This window comes from Mastigoproctus giganteus, chromosome 1 (genome assembly GCF_048544385.1).
Source record: "Mastigoproctus giganteus isolate SK-2022 chromosome 1, ASM4854438v1, whole genome shotgun sequence".
Classification (NCBI taxonomy): Eukaryota; Metazoa; Arthropoda; class Arachnida; order Uropygi; family Thelyphonidae; genus Mastigoproctus; species Mastigoproctus giganteus.
The window spans coordinates 8,884,333-8,906,000 of NC_143575.1; the positions used below are offsets into that span (position 1 = coordinate 8,884,333).

The window sequence follows — 21,668 nt, forward strand, 5'->3', positions numbered from 1 at the left end:
ACAACGTAGGTAGCGCAATATTGTCCAGGACGTCTAGATCTCGGTAGTCATGGCTTTGTTCAAAACAACCAATGGTCCTAGGCCAACCCATATAAAGCAGGTCCAGACTATCACGTTGCCTCCACCAAACTTCATTGTCGGGACGATACGGTCCGGCAGGTAGCTTTCTTCAGGATCACACCCTGGTAGGTCCGTCAGACTGATAAATCATATACCGCGACTCGTCATTCCAAAGAACATCTTTCCATTAGTCCATGGGCCAAGAACGGCTGGCCTTGAACCAAGCTAGACGGCGTCAGTCACACATTGGGAAGTCACCTAGCCCATCTGTCCCTTACTGTGGTCTGAACAGTGACTAATATATAAACATGGCCAAAAATAATTAAAACAAAATATAAGATATTTTCCTATAAGCAGAAATCAAAGTATTATATGGTACAGTATATGAGCAAAAGCATCGAAATGAAACATACAGAGTGGACTCCAGAATTTGAGTCTACTCAGATGAAGAAACTCTATTACCAAATCACTATCGTGATTTGGTGATTTGGTAACATAGTTTCTTCGACCTTTTCCTTTCACAAAAAAAAAAAAAAAAAAAAAAAATTAGTGAAAGGAAAATTTCGAAAGGAAAAATATCTGTGAATTTCTTATTTATGTTAACCAACACGCCCGCATTTGACTTTAGTCGAGACTCCCCAAAGTTTGTTAAAATTGGACTAATATAAATCGGGAAATTATTGTGTCATACTTCTTAAATAACACATAGGCTATCCATATACCATATATGTAGATGAAGCACTAAATATATTTGTTGCCGTGCGCTGGTAGAAGGAATAAATGGACACACTTTTAAAGTCATGATTAGGAGGAAGTATATAGAACAGTCCGCACTATGAGAGGTAGTGCATAAGTTCAAGGGACCGGCACAAGCGCCATCGCGAGTAGCATAGTTCGTAGAATCTCCATCCTCCCCACACCGGTGGAAAAGACATGAGTTCGAGACGCGTCGATGACGAAAAACCAGTTTCCAGGAGAAAAAACCATGCTACCCTTGCCTTGAGACTAACTCAGTCACATTGTGAAAAAGGCCCATAAAAATCCCCCCATCACTAAGGGCACTGGAACTCAAATCTTTCCCACGCAGGGTGGGGAGGACAGCGATTCTACCAACTGTGGTATCCGCGGGGCATTAGTCGAGGAACTGATAAGTAAACAAGGAAACTTCAAATATAACTTGTCCCAAAGTCATTCTTAGACATTCTAACAGTTGCTCATAGCAAATAGTGTCAGAGAATATTCAGCCAGGTGGGAATAAAAATAATAATAAAATACACAGCCAAGTCATTGTTAAAAACAAAAGATCGTTGACTCATCAATTCTGAAGAGGGAAAACCTGCAACAGTACCTTTCTTGAAATAATCAACTGATGTCTAACAGACCATTCGACAGAAATCCACAGACAGAAAAAGGTGATATTTGAAAGAATACTGCACGACAAACAGTCCTATCTGTATTTTAATGTAAAATGTGTATATCGGTGAAGTTTAATTTCTAATGCTGTGTGCATTTTAAAAAATCTCGTTTTTTCTAAGAAAAGCTGTTTCACCTTTTTTTAAGTGTTTTTGAAAAAAAAAATTTTTTTTAAGTGGGAACTTCTATGCGTCGGTGCAAGTCCAAATCGCAGTGGAAGGACAAGTCATTAAAGTGAATTATCCTAAATTCAGGGAGGGGAGACATCCAGGCTTGCATGATTGATTTTAAAACATTCACCAGTTCATCCCAGAGGTATTTGGTGCAGTTTAGCTTCAAATCCGAGGTCTCAGAGGGTTAGTCCGTTGGTTCCATGTTGCTCTCCCAAACCATATTTCTGCTTGCAGAACGCACATTAAAATTAAAAACCAGAAAGTACGATTTTGGCCTTAGTCTAATTTTAATGAGCAATAATTACTCAGCAGTGGCGTTTTCTGCAGTTCTCATTAATTAAAATACTTGGATGAAAATGATAAAACACTTCATAAAATTCCTAAGCAAACAGATGTTTTGACGTCTATCGGGACTGCACATTTTAATATGCGGACTGGGACTTACCCGACGTTTGGAAAACTTGATGTTGACAGGCACATCCGGGATGATCAGCATGAGGAGGAATTTTCCCAAAAACACTGCGTGCTGAAAATATAAAGAAAAATGACATACGTCACATGATTTTCGTTGCAACCCGACTTAATATTGTTGGTTGAACTGCACCACTAACAAAACAAAATAATGTTAATGCTAACGGAGGAAAAGAATGAAAAGTAATACTACCACGTGGTATCACCTTCGAAAACTCAACACACTCTTCATTTTAAGAGAAAGAATTTGATGGCCGCTATACAAAATAATTAACACCTACCTCAAATACAACAATGATGAGAAGCTGTTGTGCCGCTGATCTCTCCCTGCCGAACTTTGAGGTCATGGCCAGAAGGAATCCGTTGCTGATTACTCCGAGGATGTTGATCATGTGAATGATATTAAACCAAATTCCTGTGAAAATATTACTACTTGAATAATGGTTGCATTCATATTCAAACTCATACTTAAATATTAGTTATTATTATTATTATTAAAATCAGATTATTTCCCAAGAAACCTTGGGTCACCCCGGGACGGCTCTGTGCCAGAAGGGTGTGAATATTTACAGATTAAGGTGCGAGGAACACAATATACAATAAACAAGAGTACATGCGTTCTCGACCCGACACTTTTACACGATTAAATATACAATATACAAAATATATGATTGCATGACATGAAGACAAAAAGTCTGTCATATACAAATAGGCAAGTTTAAAAAAAAAAGTCAGTCATGTCCAGGAGCAGGTGAGTATCATAGATTCATTATCTGGTAGCAGTTCTTGAGGATTTCCTTCCTGTAGAGCTTGTCTTCACAGACCCTATCAGGGTGGATCCTAAATTTATTGAAGATCCGAAGACAATTGGCTGGAAACATGTTCCTCAGGGAATCAATGCTCGACAGCGTAAGACGCAGAGGGAAACAGGAGTCGGGGTGTCCCCCCCCTGCCCTCCGCGAGCTAGAGATTAATGTAGATACCGATGGAGCATCAATTAGCCTCGTTATAAGCCGTGCAAGCGTGAGGACATTTTTTGCATGATGATGATATGTCTCCAGAGAGTTGTGCCCAGATTTGCCTGTAGGATCGATCTGGAGATAGGGGATGGCCTTCCACCCTGTTCATCCATCTAAGCAACCAGTACTCTAAACTGAGATACTTCTGAAGGTATGAGGCAGGGACAGATGACCAAATTTCTGAAGCATAGAGAGGAATCGGCGTAATATACCTCAGGATGTGCCGAACAAGCAGCGCTGGCTGATGCACACCAACGAGCTCTTGACGCACTGCCCAAAGAGCCGCGTACGTCTTCTGCCTCATCCTGACAAAGTGAGGCTAAAAGGTGAGGCCAAGGTCAGAGATTTAAAAGTGTATGGATTATGGAAGTGTGGTGTTTTGTACCGTTGTTCCTCTGGCCATTTAGCCGCTGGACCTCTTCTGAGGCCCAACGTTGCCCCACTTACGCCCCGTGGAGGCAGACCAGGTACCCGATAGTCTTTAGTTCACTCTGGCAGGTCCTGCCACCTAATTTCCTGAGATTTCAGTGGCTAGGACCTTTAAAAAAAAAAAAAAAAAAAATTTTTTTTTTTTTTAACACATATATGTATAGATATATGTGTGTTATCTCTCGATTGCGTAGGGTGATGTCGCTTGAATAAGGATAGACCGAAATATGGGCTTAAGTTAATTTGGATTCATTGAATTTATGTGTGTGGGGGAATTCGCTTGTGTAAAGATAGAGGGGGGGGGAGAATGAAGACTGGGGGGTTAAAGGAAGAAGGATAAGGCCAATAGAGTAGGAGGCCTCAATTTGGTGTCAGCAGGGCATGCCCATGCCCTGCCAGAAGGAAGAATGGGGGTGGCGTGGAGGGTAGGAAACAGTATGACCGTCTCCTCCCCCCTGCCGGGGTGGGATAGAAAGGGCCGGACAAGGGACCGGCACAGGTCGCCAATATGGCGTGTGTGCAGCCTGGCTGCAGAGTGGTGGCTAAGCCAGCAGGTTCAGGACAGCATCACAACACTGGCCCCACCAGGAGGTACATCCAGGGACAAGGTCTCTACTGACTTGTTCACAGATCGGTTGAATGCCGGTGTTGGTCATATGGGATCAAGGTCTCATCCAGTTTAGTCGTGGTCATGGTCCTTCTATTTCCATTTTGGGTGGTCATTGTTGGTATGTGGTCACTTTCACTGTTTGTTTTGTTATCAGGGCGTCGATGCAGTGTTGTCACTCCTGCATATGGTGATTGTCACATTCTAGGATAGTTCGTTGTGCCAAGGTCAGTAAGTGTAAGTGTAAGTGTTTTTAGGGTCAAGCGGCACCTGGGGTTCCCCCCATCTCCGCGTAGTTTACGTTGTGGTGTATTACAGTACACTGTAAATGCCAGAGATTTAAAAGTGTATGGATCTTGGATCGTGTAATGTCGTGTACCGTTGTTCTTCTGGCCATTTAGCCGCTGGACCCCTGTTGGGATCCAACGTTGCCCCACTTACGCCCCGTGGAGGCAGGCCAGGAACTCCGTAGACTGGGCCAAGGTCAGTATGGGAGGTCACTTTTTGCACCGGCTCCCCACTAACAAAGATTTGGATATCATTTTTGACTCTCTTCTTGGTTATCGTCAGTTGCGCTGATTTTAAAGGGCTCAGATGCAGCCCAATTGTGGCAAGATAACTTTCCAAGCTCAATATTTGCCTAGAAGCTTATTGGTTGATATCATGAATCTGATGATTATGATCTGAGCTCACGTAGAACTTCAGATCGTCGGCACAAGAGACAAAGTTCGGATTCCGAGCAAGGAAAGGCTCCAAAACTGCTGCAAACAGGATAGCTGACAGTACGCTTCCTTGAGGGATGCCTCTTGAGACGTCAATAGTTACTTGAAAGTTATTGTGGGTCACAGACAGGTGTCTAGGAAGTAAAATAGACTTCAAAATTTGAAGTAAGGTATCTGCCAGGCGGAAGTAGTGTTTCAGAATGGTAAAAAGAGCTGGGAGGAGTATTCTGTCATAAGCCGATTTTATGTCGAGGAATGTGCTATCAATCTGTGATTTGTTGTTAAGGGTGCGCTGAATTCTGAAGAGGGTATCAAGAAGATTGGTGGTTGTCGATCTCCTTTGTAGAACGATATGCAGGTACTCGGGCCTGTGTGCAAAGCAATGCTGGGTAATTGTTGGCTGAATTACTTTTTCAAAAATTTTGAGTAAAGAACAACTGATGGAGATTGGTCGCAGGTCTTTAGGAGATTTGGGTTTCTTGATCTTTGGAATGGGCTTAACATGATAAGTTTTCCTAATTGAAGGAACTATTCCAGATTGCAGGATTTGTCTGAAAAGGTGAAGGAGAAGGTCGACTATATATGGGCTGCAAATTTTGATAATAAAGAGTGGGAAACCATCCGGACCTACAGTGGCTTTGTTGGGTAGTTTGTTGATGACATCAATTAGGGTCTCTCTAGTTATTTCTATTTCAGACAAGTGTGCCCTAGGTAACCAGCCCTCCTGCGAGAGAGAGGAATCAGAGTCAAGAAAATCTGCCTGCAGTAAGCTGAACTGTGTCCATTCCTGGACAAGCTTTTGGTCAATGGCTAGATGATGATGATGCGAAAGGATCCTTCTACCACTCTTCAACCTATTGAGAACAGCTTGGTTAAGGACCTGCCTTTTCTTTTTCAAGAAGCAAGCTCTTTCTTTCTTAAAGATGGAACGGTCTGAGGGAAGTTGAGTTTTCTGCGATTTCCGGTAGGTCTTCTGCTTCTTGATGAAAGCCATCTTAGTTTCCTTATTAAAACCCCGATTCGACCTGTTACCAATCCTGGTGATTCTGGCTGCACCATGTAGTGCAATTAACTTCAGTTGTTCGGACAGGAGCATAACGGCATCATCCAATGGCTCAGAATAGAGACGCCACCAGTCAAACCCAAACAAGCATTGGAGAATGATCTCTGGCTTCAGATATTTGGTAGAGAAGGTTATCCTAGGAAATTCAGTGGAGTACTCCTCAGGGAACCCAAGGGAATTGCTCTGTAAGGATAGTTTACATGCAATTGGCAAGTGATCAGATTGGAATCGAAAGTTGCTAGGTAGGAGTTTGATATCTTGCAAGTTGTGGAAGATTAGGTCCAATACTTGACACGCTCTAGTTGGTCGCGTCGCTAACCGTGTAAGGTTAAAGGCCAGAAGAGTGGCCTCAAGGGCATTCCCATGCCTGGGCAGTGGCAAGTTAAAATCACCTGCTACAACAGTTGGAATTTTAGGCACTAAGTTGGTTGCTAACCATGTGAGCAGCTCAGCTCTAGAGTCTTCATTGTGGTCTGGAGGAAGGTAAACCAGGCAGCATTGCATTTGAAGAAGAGGACTCCTCAGCGTCAGGAAGACTGCCTCAAAGTTGTTTGACTGGCTCACTCGTGTCCTTATTGGCTGGAATCGATCGTTGAACAGGATTTCAACACCTCCGCCTCGCCCATTAATCCTGTGATTCCCAATGTGTTTGTAAGGGGTGTTAAAATGGGTAAGATCAAGCTGTCTATCCGCCGTTAACCATGTTTCTGAAAGGCAGATGACATCAAACTCATTAAGCAATAGGAGAGTCTGGAGACAATTAAGCTTGTTTTTTAGGCTGCGTACATTCTGCATACATTCTGCATAAACCAAAGCATCTCTCCTTCGTGTGAACCTGGTAGCAAGTCATCCTTTTGTAGTTATGGCTGTTTATCTTGCCTGGATCCACTGTAAGCGATCGATCTGCTCTTCTCTTGGAACGGCTTTATAAGGGTGCCTACCGGCCAGCAGCTAGAATCCAAGACGATATGCTTTGCATTCGCAGGGCAGGAGATGATAAAGGAAGAATAGGCCGGGTGTCTAGTTTTGATAGCTTTTGCGTCTAAGTTGATCCCATGTTCTTGGGCCCTGATACTTTCCGCTTTTGTTGCTGCCCTGATACTTTCCGCTTTTGTTGCTGGTCCTAGTCTGGAAGCAAAAATTCTCTCTCGGGTTTGGACAGCTGAAATATTATATATCTCCTCAAGTCTCCTCGACAGAGGGACCGAAGTAGGGTCAGTAGGAACCGACATATTAGGCTCCTCGACAGAGGGACCGAAGTAGGTTCAGTAGGAACCGACATATTAGGCTCCTCGGATGGAATTCTATTACCTTGTGTTTTCACAGTCAAAACACTTTGAGCACAAGCCATTTGTGGGTTATGCCTGGGAAATTGCACATGATAGTTAAATTGATCAGAGAGACAGAAGGCATCCGCTTGAGCGTAGATCCGCTCTTCCCTGTTTTGGTGTGGAGTTTCTCTCATCTCCATCCTGTTGTAAGAGTAATGAGCCTGGCTCAGAACCTGGCCACCAGGCTTCTCCTGACGTCTTTTGCAAGGTTGGTGCAGATTCGATTCACCAGGAATCATACACTTGTCCTGGATGTCAGCCTCGAAGGTCGGATCGCGCTGATGGAGAGCAGTGTGAGGAGGATGAGTACCCAAAGGGTTCAACATGACGGCCGGGGCTACGATCTGTTGAGTTGTTCTGTCTGCAAAAAGAGGCGAATTGCGAACAGATGCAGATTTTTGAGATCTCTTGTTCCTCGCTGGACGCGCCCAATTTGAGTTGGAGGTCTTGGTGGTTGTTGTTCAGTTTTTAGGAGCATTTAGCAACTAAGGCCATATTGCTCCGGGAATATGCGGTGGTCATTCCCTTGATCTTTCCGCATCCTCCGTATTTGGTGGTGACAGGCTCGAATCCCGGTCTAATCAAAAAGCGTTGCTACGTACTGCTGCTCCTTTCCACCTAGCTATGGAGGCGCCTGGCGGTCTTGGAAATGCATCACCTGCTTCCTGTAAATGCTCCTGAGGTTCCATATGGTCCATCACTGACGTCTCACTAGAGGGAAAACAGCATTCACTTATAAAGATTTTGAGATCCCTAAGTTGTTCATTCAGTACGAGCACTTGATCGAGAATTTCCGTATTTGGGGCTCTGAGTTTTCTATTTTCGTCTCATTGAGGCAGGCAAGAGAGTCGATTACTGGGGACAGAATCTCCCCGAAAGTAATCTTAAATCTTTCAGGGAGGGCATTGAGTATGAACGTGTTGTCCCTTAGAGCGCTTTTAATTGACAAACTATCAAAGGGGCTATTAACCTGCAAGTCCTTTGCGGAGGCGGCAGGAGCGGTAATAAACTCCCTATCCGAAGAAGCAACGGCTTTCCCAAAGCATAAGCTTGAATCTTCAGGTGTTCTCAACGCAGACGACGCAATACTACCTCCAATCGAACTGCTGCTGTTGTTGTTGTTTTGGTTTTTAGGAGCATTAGCAACTAAGGCCATATTGCTCCGGGGATATGCGCTGGTCATTCCCTGACCTTTCCGCATCCTCCGTATTTGGTGGTGACAGGCTCGAACCCCGGTCTAATCAAGAAGCGTGTGCAATGCACTGCTGCTCCTGCCCACCTGGCTACGGAGGCGCCAATCGAACTGCGCACATCAAGAAAGCCAGCGAGGTTGGATGGGGTTTCTTCTGCAAGAGTGATAGTGGATATCTCTTCCTTCGAGATGTCCGCGCTTTTTGGGTTACTTGCGCAAAGGTGGCAGGTCCATTTTCTTCTCCGTTGTTTGTTCAACCTTTTAACTTTAGATGGCTGGCAATCACGACAGAAGATTCTACGACACGTAACACAAAGTAATGCCGGGGCCTCGGGTTTGAAACCAAATTCGGCACAGTACTTTTGCTGAACTCTCGTTCTATCCTTCATTGTATACAGCTGAATTATAAGCGAAGGATCTGGGCTGAAAAAGGGGGTGGATGGCACGTCGAGAAAGGCAGTAATCTGGTAGGTGAAAAGGCAGGGAGCAACAAAGTCTTGCTGCAATTGGGCAGCTTACTAGCTTGAAGTGTAGGCTAAATTCCGGAGATGCACAAATTAAGTAAGTTTTGAAAGAGCAGCTGGGCCATCTGAGACCTGTTGATGAGTGGGTCCAGCAAAAGCGGTAATCTTATCGAATACTTGATTGCCAGACAGAAGTAGACAAAAATAGTCAGAGTTAGTTTGCTAAGTTCCTTCTAATTCGCTGTTAATATGCAATCTCTTAAGCTAAACAGATGCATAAGTAGGTCAGAGTTATAAAAGTCGCACCTTACAAGCGGTCAACTGCTGGGAAACTCCCACCGCAGAGGAAACTGACTTGACCTTGCGATATAGCCCGAAGCGGACAGTGGTTAGCCAGCAGAATAGGCCTACAGAAGTGAAGTTTGAATTCGGGCCTCGGAGACAAGCAACGCTGGCAAATGTGAATATCTGGATAGAAACAGATCATGCAAAAATCATAATTACCTAAAATAATAGGGTAATAATGATAATCTTCCACAGGATGCACAGTATTACCACTAGGCAGGTCACTATACAAAAAAACTAGAGTAACTCGCGAAATAAATACATGAAATCACTCTAAACTTGAGGAGCACAAGATTAGACAGTCTTCATAGCTACGCGCACACCCAATTTACAGTTCATTAAGAAATCTGACAATCGCGTTTCAGGTCTGGTTTTTTTTTTTTTTTTTTTTTTTCTCTATTTCTTCCTCTCGACAAGTGGAAGCACTGGCCCTGGTTTTCGACACATTTGCTAAATTCTGCCAGTACTGTTTATAGAGCCCTCGTGGGTAGCGCAGTTGGTAGGATCGCCGTTTCCCCACACCAGGTGGGAAAAAAAAAAAAAAAAAAAGAGTTCAAGACCGTCAATAACGGGAGGAACTTTTATTTATGTGCCTTTTTCAAAAGTGGCTGTTAGTCGGTCTCAGGCGAAGGTAGCATGGTTTTTTCTCTCAGAAACGCGGGTTTTTTTTTCTTGCAGCAAATAGAAAATCGACCTCAGATCTAAATTATCATCTTGAAAGAGCTCTTCAATAATAGCCCTCATCTTATCTTCCCAGACACAAGTTTCTCTAGATCCAGTCAGCCTTCCAGTTTCCCCGTGAGCCTTGCACATTCTCTCCAGGGCCGAACTGCCTGACAAGGCTTTCAACACATACCCCCTCCTATCGTGTCTAGGCAAAATTACAGACACTTTCAAATTCAGTCCTAACACTCAACTTTTTCTCAACATTGCCATGTACTTGTTAAGTAGCTCCTAAGATTTCATACTCTTAATATCATTAGTGCCACGTTGTACAACAATATCGCCTTTTGTGCCCTTAAAAGATCATAACCGTTCTACCTCATCATTAATTTTAGTCCTCAGCAGACATACAATATATATTTCACTTGCAGGTTAATAAAAACCTGTACATTAATAATCGGTGTCTTTACGAAAACATTTTAAATAACCGTTTAAGATTAACATCGATTACATTAATTGTGTACACGCTTTTAACGAATTTACCATTAGATAACTGTACTATTTTTGAGGGTTTTTTACCTATGTCATTGTCTCTGTAAGGAACTGGACGTCTATTCCACCAGAGAAGTCTTTTAGCATCAACACGCAAGTCCAGCAGGTTGAAAACGAGAGCCAAAAGTGGCGCAAGAGGGAAGGACGCCGCGAATAACTAAAGTCGAAAGAATAAGTAAAAATAATTCCTTGGAATGTGGATGGAATAAAACTGAGACATTCGTACAAACAACAAATATGCTGTAATAACCAGCGTGAATTGTAAAAAAACGCTTAACATGAGTGGCACACAAAAATATTTCACATTTAAGATTTTTTAACGGATTTTTGTACAAAACACCCTCTTAATGCTTCACTATCTAGTTTGTGATTTTCTTTCTGGAATATCTCCTCATTAAAAACAGTTTGCCAAATGTGAAACATCCTTGTACGCTTCTGTGGATAGAAACTTTTTTTTACCATTAGATAGCCATACTGTATCGTCTTTTCCGTGAATTCTCCCAGCCTAAAATCCTCAGCTGGAGGCTTCATCATTTCCCTCATCAAGTAATGTTGTTTACTATTGCCTCTGTCAACAGAGGCATCACCTATCCTGTTCATCCCACAACGATATAAAAGCTTCTTCACCCACCTATAAACAGAAATCACCTTAAATTACAAACAAAACACGTGTAAATAATATGATTATAGTTTTGAAAACAATATGCGCAGATGCTGTAGGCTCCAACTGCAACAATGAAAACTTTGTTAATATGTGCCCTAAAAACGAAAGAGAAAATCTGATTTAATATATCCTAAAATAATTACTTTAATCTGAAATATAGTCTCAAAACTCGATACCGGTGCGGTAGAGCTGAGATATGGCCAATTATAATAATTTTGAAAAATGATTCATCAATTTCTGAAAATATTTTCTTCCAACATTTCTATTTATGTGCCAAATGGCAAACAAAAAACCAGATAATTTTTCGTTTTCCGAGGCCTTGGGATACAAACTTCGGGTAGTGGTGGCGGGGAGAGTTATGTTACTGAAAATTTCAATGGTTATTGAAAATAATCTTTCGGGACACCAGGAAAAACACCGAAAACCAAGACGTTTGTTTCTCTCTAGAGGAATCTTATACAGAAAACTATACCACAACTAACTGGTCTTTATTTTGACACTTGCAGTGCTGCCATCTGGTGTATTGGGTGTACAGTAAGTAATGAAATGCCCCAGATTTCATTGCAAAAATTACTTATTTTATTTATTAATTTGCCTTCATGCATTTTCATGAAAACTGATATCCTGAACTGCTTAAAATCCGGCATATTATATGTATATACAGGGTGTCTCAAAAATATTGGTACAAACGTTTAGGGGAGGTAGGTAACATCTAAAGGAATGTGAATCGCATAGGAACCCATAACCGGAAAAGTCACCGTAAGTCAGTAGACGGCGCTGTTCATCAGTTCGCGAGAGGGAAAATTTCTGGTTTACTTATTTAAGCAGTAGCCGCCGCACGAAGAGCATGCATCGATATACGAACTGTGAGCTGGTAGACATGTATTGGTATCGGTATTGGTGTTTAAAGGCACAAGGGCAGCTAAGGCCAAAATGTGCCAGGTCCTACATTATTATTCTAAGGTATGGTAGACATGTACCTAGTGTATGGATTAGCAGAGGGCAATGGACGAGCCGCTCAACGAATTATGGAGAACGCTTCCCAGACAAAAATGTACCGGACCACCGTTTGTTTGCGCGTGTGCATCAAAATTTGTGCGATTATGGGTCCTTTAGAGATAACAGGAGTAGTGCGGGCAGACCACATTCGACGCGAACACTCACCATGGAAGAAAGTGTGTTGAATGCCGTCCAGAATAATCCTACTACCAGCACACGTGCCGTTTCCTCTGCTTTAGGAGTGTCTCGTTGCAGTGTACAGCGTGTCTGGCACGACGATTCCTTACACCCCTTTCATCTCCAAAGGATTCAGTACTGCTCCCCCAAGATCATCCTGCACGTGTGGCTTCTGCGCAGTGGTTTCTCCAAGAAAATGTTCAAGACTTGAATTTTCCAGCCTATGTTTTGGTCACGGATGAAGCTTATTTCACTCGGGAAGGCTTATTCAATCAGCACAATACTCATGTGTGGGCTCACAACAACCCACACGGTGTGCGGCCCCATGCGGCACAACATCGCTTCGCAATAAATGTGTGCGCAGGTATGGTGACTGCTTAGTCGGCCCATACCTGTTACCATCCCGCATGAACTCCACTAAATATCGGATCTTTCTTGAGCAAGTTCTACCAGGGTTACTTGACGATGTTCCAGCAAATGTGAGACACAACATTTGGTTTCAACATGACGGGGCGCCTTCCCATTATGAAAGGTGTGTGTGTTCGTGACCATTTGAATAGGCGTTTTGGGTGTCGATGGATGACAGGCGTTTTGGGCGTCGTGATGGACCCGTTGCCTGGCCTCCCACGCTCACCTGATTTATCGAGCCTTGATTTCTTTCTGTGGGGGGGCCCTCAAATCTATCGTGTATGAATCGCCTGTGGAGACGGAAATGGATCTCGTGGCAAGACTCGTCTGCGCTGCTGCTACTGTCAAAGAAACTCCAGGTGTGTTCGACCGTGTCCGCCAATCCATGCTGCGTCGGTGTCACGCATGCATCGCGTCTCATGGTGGAACCTTCGAGCATCTGTTGTAACACCATGAAATGCATCCATCTCGTACTCCATTGTTAATATTATGTCAAATAAATGTTTGCCACTAATTACTGTCTTGTGTCATTTCTGCTTCTTGTGCCTCTGCTACTACTTTCCCGTGACGTTTCCGGTTATGGGTTCCTATGCGATTCACATTCCTTTAGAACCTACCCACCTCCCCTAAACGTTTGTACCAATATTTTTGAGACACCCTGTATATATATATATATATATAAAAGGAAAATTACAATATGAAAATATTAACAAAGCAGCTCGACAGTCGTGCTAATGATTGCATTTAAAAATCCATGCAAAAAAGGAGACTTTCTCTTTTTTTATGCTGATTCAGTAAACTTCGTAGCGTTGCGCGAACTGCAGCTGGAAAAATGCACTTTAATTAAATCTTTTTTTAATTATATAAAGCTGCTTGAAACGTATATACATTTCGTTAGCATTTCTTTACTCAAAATTAACTTTAAAAAAAACAAACAAATCGTTGATTGTACTTCCAATTATATCTTATTTATACAAGGGTGTTTCAAAAGTATGCGCAAAAGAATTCTTTGATGTATGCTAGAGCCGAAAAAAAAAGATTATTACGAGTCTGAGGGGACTCGTTCCCCCTTAAAAAAAGAATATGAATAAGCAGACACAGTATAAATAAACATTTATTAGGTACGTGTCCACTTATTTTTTAAAATTTTTCTTATTCTTTTTTAAAACTCCATAACCATTTTTTTTTAATTGAAATTGCCATAGTTCCGTAACCGTCCAGAATCTCACACGCTTTGACTTTTTTGATCGACCCTAAATTAAATTACATCTCACAGGAACTTCTAATCAAACGGAGCTGTAATTAGGCCAACCTCAAGCGAAGGAGGTAGGAGTTTCCTGTATGAATTTTTCCAGGTTTTTCAGCCACACAACATGAAAATCGGCCCGTGAACAAGGCATAAGTTGCTTATGTGCCTAAAAACCAACCAACACACACAACAATACTTACGGAAGAATAACATCCTTGCAAAACTTGGGAAATGGTTTCACCACCATAAGAACGAGTAGTTGAAAAGACAGCAAAGACATGCAGTTCTGGTCCGCGTCGTCACATTTATCAACAAACCTGCTTCCCATACCCAGAATTCCATTTGTCCCAAGTCCCTGCAAATAAAACAGAAAACTTTTGTCCATAATTGGTACCATGAAAACTGTCCATAGCATACATGGTCTCGAATTACTACCAATGATCTTAGGAAATAGGCACGGCAAGGGCTGAAAGACCCGCTGAAGAGCGTTTATCTCGACTTACCGTTCTGAAGAAAGCAGTGTAGAATAAGGACGCGTACGTATTGGCGAACTGGAACGCAAACAACTTCACGATGAGGGCGTCGTTATACACGCTCTGGGTCCTGTGGTTCTCTGCAAAGAAACGAATCGTGTGATTTCGAAGTCCGGCAGCGTGCAACCTAGTTCTACCTTTCATTAAATCCACCAATAAATCAAAGGAAGTTACTTACCCCAGTTGGTGAGTCTCACGGCAAGGATCTCGTAGATCTGTAATTGAAAACAGAACCACGTTAAAATTAATAGCCCGCAATAATTACTGAACTAGTAATTGTGGTTGGGAAAGTATTTGAATCAGTGATGTGCAACGTGCAGTTCTCAGGCTTGGTCCAGTTCTCAAAGAATTTTTCCACCACCATCGGAAAAATATCTGACCATTTTGTTAGATATTTCTAACAAATTCGGTAATTTTCGTTTTTGTCACATGACGTGCCTCACTGGTGGGAACGGCAAAATGCATGCTGCGATCCCGATTGTGATGCAAGGACCAGCTTACTTTCGTTTGTCAGTCCCAGTACTCGCCATAGATTTGAAGTTCGGACTGCCATTAAATTTTGAACTGATGGGCCAACTATTTTATTTATCAGATCTAAATTCTTCCAACTTCTTTATTTCCGAGTTTCACGAAAACATTGCGAATATCATTTGGGTAGGATCCTGAATTAACAGTGATGCTTATTCTCAAGACGATTCCTAATGTGACGTTCGAAGAGTGGACTGGTAGGAAGGTTGGACACCACTGACTTAAACTGAAATTGTAGGAACGGAAGAAAGACAACCTTACCACCCCGAGGATCATGATGGAAATGGTGTTGAGGACGGAAGCGATGATGGTGCTGTGGAGGAGTTGACACATCTTGTCGTTACTGTCGCATCCCGATATTTCGAAGTAGACTCGATACAGAATGACGGACAGGACACTGATGAACACAACGCACACCTATTGACCAAATGATTTATTTTTTTATTCAGAACGAAATTATTTCGTTAATACAATACTAATGAAATTGAAAATTCAAAGTTAGTATCAACAGTAATGAACATAACATTGTTATCAACAGAATAAGTCTCTTATAAACATGTCTTCCCCTCTCCTCAGAGATTTAAGTTGCAGAACCTCGTTCCACAACCCCCCATATCTATGATTTCCAATTACGTGAGCTATATGGGGACAGCAATTGTCATTGCTAAACAAAATTAGACATGGAACGCACACACGAAACAAAAATCTCATCTTTGCAATGCTGTAAATTCTGGAAGCCACTGAAGACGTGAGGAGATGTATGACTGTTGATGGTGATGTCTGCCCTCCTCCTCCTCCTCCTCCAACCAAACTATCAAACCATTATCCTAAGGATCCCACCCAATACTATATTAGAAGGATGACATTAGAGTCTTTGTTGCCTCTAGATTGACGCCAGAAGACGTGTACGGATACATGAATGCACGTGCGTGTACATTAAATCCAAGCTTCGGTGAACTCGGGTGATAGGACATCATCCACTGAACCAAGTTTTTCGTTCATAGGGTAGCCGGTGACGTGACTTTCTCCATTTTATGGTATTTCCCATCAGTTAAAATATTTTTAAAATAAGACAGAGTGGCCAGGAAAGCAAAATGGTACAGCCCTTTTTCATAACATTCTGGCAACTTCAGAGACTATATGGCTTTCTTTCGACTTTAACGCCAATCGGATTCTGTGGACAGGCCTTACTCCATATAATCCGCTAAATTGAGGTTTTACTGAGGTTTCTGCTAAATTGAGGTTTTACTTCACGCGGTTAACACAATTCTTACGATCGCTGTCCTTCCACACCTTGTGGAAAAAGCCCGGGGTCGAATCTCTTCACGACGAGTATTTCAATTGCTTCCACCCACATCAAATTCATAGAAAAGTTACTTCAACCATAATTCAATAGCACGTGCCTCTAAAACTGACATAGTTCCACTTCGCAATATGCTTTCAGCTTTTTCACACCATGGCTGAGTTAGTTGGTCTTTCTCTCGGAATCTCATATTTTTCATCCAGAAAAACAGATAAACCGATCCAAAAAATATCTAATATTGATAGACGCAAGGTACTGACGCCTCATTGTTGCCTTGGTTACTTTGCACAACGTAAGTAACAACGGCAAGTTTTATTTATTTTTTTTTAACGGAATTTAGTGGGTAGATTTTAATGATTGAATTTATAGGTTATATTTTGTGTTCGACCACCTACCATAAGCAGTAGGACGGTCATTGATGTCATGTACTTCATCGCCCTGTACTTGAATGGGTACATTGGGATGATCTGTCTGGTGATAGGATCTTCTATCATCTCCGTTCCATAGTACTGCGGACGAGTCGTTTCTGCAACATCGAAGTTCTCCACCATCCAGCGGTACTCCAGAGCGATCTGCTTCCTTTTCCATACCTCCATCATCACTGTGCCTTTAAAAATTAATCATAAAAAAGCAATTATTTCTAGCTCACGTGCTTCCTACTAATAATAAGAGCACCACTCGCAATGGTATGGTTCAACGTAAAATAATACGAAATTTCTCTAAAGTTATGAGAAATGCTTGAAAAGTTCTTAAATTGGTCACACTGTGGTGCTCTAAGAGGGTGCAGTGGGAGTCAAAAAAATGCGTTTTTTTGTTTTTTTTTTCTAAAGGCATCGTTCTGCCACACGAGGCGTCATAACGAAATGGTGACCGATAAAGATCAGAACAAGAGAAAAAAAAAAAAAAAAGAAATCGAGATATTCTGAATAATCCATGGTTTCTGTTTCAAGATAACGCATGTGGTCAGAGAAGTACTAATGGCCACTGCGACTACATCATTATAACACCCGCCATATATTTCGGATCTTGCTCCTATGCGGTTTTCTTATGTTCCAAACCTTCACATGCACTAAGAGGGCAAATAATGTAGAGGTAAAAAATGTCACTGCACGTGTTAGTCTCAGAACCTTTCAAGTACTCCTGCTTTGAATATAACAGCGAATAACTTACCCCAGAGGCAGATAATAAATGCAAAACCGGGAGTGAGGGTATTGTCGCTTGATGACTTGATGAGATCGATGTAGTAGGCTACCCCGCGATCCGTGTGGCTGTTGAAATGAATTACTCGCTATCAGACATGTCGAAAATATCAACAGCTTAAGTTAATAGCTTAAGGAGGATATTATATTTATTGCACCTACTATACTTATATATGCAAAAGTTAGGATGCACTCTCCAAGGCAGCAAGGCCAATTGGATGCATCTTAATATGGATGCGCTACAAAACAGAGGTAAATAGAAAATAAATAATAAAAAGTAGTCAAATACAAATCGAAACAGAGATAAACCGGTATTTATAACACTACATCAAGAGAGAGAGAGAGATGAACTTACTTCGTTGAGTTCGCAGATGGTGACTTGTACGTTGCGTCGTCATGGATGACCCTGAAGTAAAAAGGGCACGTTGTTGAAAAAACATCGGTAGACAAAAAAAGCAAAGAAATTGGATTTTTATAAATCTATAAAATCTTGATTATTTTTTTTTGAATGTGGAAACATCGAGTGAAGTTATGAATGTCAACTCTTTGTTGCTATAATTCAGATTTTCTGCGGACATCTTAACTCTCAGATTAAAAATGTAATAATTTCTCTCACTCACAATCTTCTGAGATGGCCCTAATACAACAATTTTTTTTTTTTATGGGCGGGAAAGTTTATGGACTTCTTTTCGCTAAAATGGATGAGTTAGTCAGCTTCAGGCAACGGTTTCATGAATTTTTCTCCAGAAATGATTTATGAACCAGTTTCGCTTTTGGTAATCCCATTCTAATCTACACGCTGCCACGTCCGGAGGAAAAGCATTTTCTCTGATTATTGCCCGAAAATTCATCAAACATGACCATCTGAGAATTTTCGGGTATTCTGGATGTTAATAAATATACAAAAGCCAATAGCAATATTGCTGCCTAGATGGCGCATCAATAAAATAATCAAATTCAGTTTGCATACTTCGAAATAAATTTATTGAGTGTGATTAGACTCACCTGGTGATAACTCCATAGAAAAACACAGCAAGACCAAGAATTGTAGGTCCGTAAAGAGAAGAAATGAACGTCCCCACCCAGGCGAAATAGAAGGCGATTTTCTCTCCAAAGTAGTTCCTGATGAGATTGAGCGGCTGGTGTTGGCAACATCGTACCCACGTTCGAGAGAGTAACTTACGGGTATCCAGGACAGTCTTCGGTGGGTCGAATTGGTTGGGATTTTCGAAGGAGTCACTCAGTCTCACTGGGGACTTCTCTTTAGTGGCAGAATTTATGTCTACAGGCTCCAGGCATGAACAATCATGAAGAAAGAAAGAATCCTTGAAGGCCCCTACCATCAGTAAGTGAAGAAGACCTAAAAAAAAAAAAAAAACACGCACTATCGAAGTTACTGTAGTTGTTGTTGTAGTAGTAGGGTTTTAGGGGGATTCAAGCGACTAAGCCATATTGCTCCGTATATACTGTCTGTAAGTCGAGTTTGAGGGAGAAAAAACTAAACTACGTTCGCCTGAGACCGACTAACTCAACCACGTTGTGGAGGACGACGATTCTACCAACTGCGCTACTACGAGAGCCTCGAGTTATTGTAATCACCATTACATCATTGGTAATGCTATTTGGTTTTTAGGAGCATTAGCAACTAAGGCCATATTGCTCCGGGATATGCGGTGGTCATTCCCTGACCTTTCCGCATCCTCCGTATTTGGTGGTGACGGGCTCGAACCCCGGTCTAATCAAGAAGCGTGTGCTACGCACTGCTGCTCCTTCCCATCTGGCTACGGAGGCGCCATTTGGTAATGCATTATAGCTGCAACGTTAACTTATTAAATTATTCATTGAGTTAACGCCCTCGCGGTAGCACAGTGGTTATAATCATCGGCCTCCCAAACCAGGTAAAACAGGCTTCGGTTTGAATTCCGTCAATGATGCAGGAATGTTTATGGACATTTTTTCACAATGGCTAGGTTAGTCTGTTTCAGGCGAGGGTACCTGGTTTTCCTTCCCGGAAATTTAAGTTTTTCGTCCTACGAGCAGAAAGCTGGTTGTAGAACATATGCAATTACAGACGCAATAAACGAACGCGTCATAAAGCATCAAAGTAACTAGGCAGTCTTAGTTACTTTGGTGCTTTTTAGCAGATTTTCTCATTCATTTATTAATTACACACAACATACAGTCTCAAGATTATGTACATCAAAGTATATACATGATTTATATACAATATATATTTACATATAATTAGATGCTCTGTACATATCATTAAACACTCGTGTATGTGTGTGTGCAAGTGTGTTCTTTAATCAGGGTAGCACCCAGGTGCTACCCTGATTATAAGCCCAACTCTACCTTGAGAACTTGTGAATATGTAGTCTTTAGAAAGCAGGCTTGGAAAAGTATGTTGAATTACCTGATTTTACTGTAGCGCACGAAATCCCCCACCTACCGGAGGTAGTGCAATACCAGTGAGTGCCAGCAATCCCGCTCCCCGGATTGCCCATACCAGGGAGCCAGCAGGAAAAAATAAATAAATAAAATAAAATAAAATAAAATAACACTAATAATCAATAGTCTGGATGGCACAACTATAAACTTCAAAAATCGCAGTTCAGTTCGACTGAATATTTCCTCATTTGCTGTTTCACATGCACTGAACTCTCCAAACCCAATAAAAGTACTGTCCAGCAAATGTCCAACTATACGCCATGGATAATAGAACCATTAGAGCACCAGACCCAACACTATGAATCAGGTCCAGCACTCCAGCTGCTAGCCAGAGGTAGAAACCAATAGTTGAACGCAACGTTCTCCAAAATCACAGAACCGACACAAGGAATCGGGTTCAACAAGAAACTCCATGAAGACAATCCGGTCACCAGGTTTGTCTCTCAAAGAATTACTATAAGAACAGTTCTTCTTGCAAAAACAGCAGCTGAAAACTCCTGAAATGAATTAAAACATATTTGCAATAAGTAAATGTACTGTATAAAACGATAAGCCAGGAATATGTGCCATCAAAGTCTGCCTTTGGTCTTCATACTCCAGACATAAAAAAAATTACATGCATCCAAGTCTCCTGTTCGCCACATGTACAGAAAGGATCTGTCTCCAATCCTCTCTCAATATAATTTTTCCCTAAGTGAGCCATGTCCTGTTAACAAAAAAGAAGTATACACAGAAGGCGCAAACCAAGATGCCATGGTTTTTGATAATGCGTAGTTCACCGGGGAATATATTTCCTCGTCACAGCTCCAACTTCACCACTTTCCCATCTTCTGCCATAAATCCATTAATTTATTCCATATTCGTTGTTTTTCTTCTTTAATATTATTCTCCAAATCGATTGTGATATCCAAAAACGTTAACAACATACCCTTTTTCAATTTGTACAAAATCCCTGTGTAGACAATAAATTAAACCAATAGCATGGTACCAGCAATTACCTGTAGGGCGTTTTGTAGACGCTGTTCTAGGTACTTTCAATAAAGTTAATAACATAGAGCGCTGAAGCGATAAAAGTTTCGATCGAATGCTAGTTTTAATAACCACAGAAAACCAAGCAACAGCCGCATATGCCACTATCTGGAGAAATATAGTCTTATAATACAACGACAACACCCTCTTATTCAATCCCCACTCCTTACGAGAAATCTTAGCAATGGAGGCTGTAAAGTGTCTTACTTTTACATCCAGGTGTGAAACATGTGGCAAAAAGGAAAGTTTGTCATCTATGATTAATCCCAAATACTTAGTTTTGGCCACATAAGGAATCTGAACTCCACTTAAAAGGACTCTTGGAGGTGTGCCGTAATCAAATTGTTTCTTAAAAACCATAAAGCAGGTCTTACTTGCAAAAAGCTTCAATTTGTTCAATTCGGCCCACTGCATTAAATCATCTAAAACTGACTGTATTTTTTTTTTTCCAATATAAGTCTTGACCGCCCAGAAACTCCAATCACAAGGTCATCGGTATAGGCTATCTTAACAAACTCTGTACCCTACCCTACTTAACAAGCTACTGATATAAAAGTGCATTCCAAAAGAGAGGTCCCAAAACCGAACCTTGAGGACAACCTCTCGAGACACCGGCATTATATGACA

General features: G+C 41.6%; 1 protein-coding gene across 2 annotated transcripts in view; it reads right to left on the reverse strand.

Annotated features, from left to right (window-relative positions):
• LOC150090536 (anoctamin-7-like) overlaps window positions 1-21,668 on the reverse strand; it is a 55,753-nt gene that overhangs the window by 2,083 nt on the left and 32,002 nt on the right. For both annotated transcript variants that reach the window (XM_090378700.1, XM_090378691.1), the window contains 12 exons: window positions 18,570-18,924; window positions 17,920-17,970; window positions 17,536-17,633; window positions 16,761-16,972; window positions 15,324-15,479; window positions 14,713-14,749; window positions 14,505-14,614; window positions 14,202-14,356; window positions 10,964-11,135; window positions 10,532-10,661; window positions 2,399-2,532; window positions 2,092-2,172 (listed from right to left, as the gene is read on the reverse strand). In XM_090378700.1, the coding sequence (XP_090234826.1) occupies window positions 2,092-2,172; window positions 2,399-2,532; window positions 10,532-10,661; window positions 10,964-11,135; window positions 14,202-14,356; window positions 14,505-14,614; window positions 14,713-14,749; window positions 15,324-15,479; window positions 16,761-16,972; window positions 17,536-17,633; window positions 17,920-17,970; window positions 18,570-18,924 (1,691 nt within the window). The remainder of the gene's footprint in view (window positions 1-2,091; window positions 2,173-2,398; window positions 2,533-10,531; window positions 10,662-10,963; window positions 11,136-14,201; window positions 14,357-14,504; window positions 14,615-14,712; window positions 14,750-15,323; window positions 15,480-16,760; window positions 16,973-17,535; window positions 17,634-17,919; window positions 17,971-18,569; window positions 18,925-21,668) is intronic.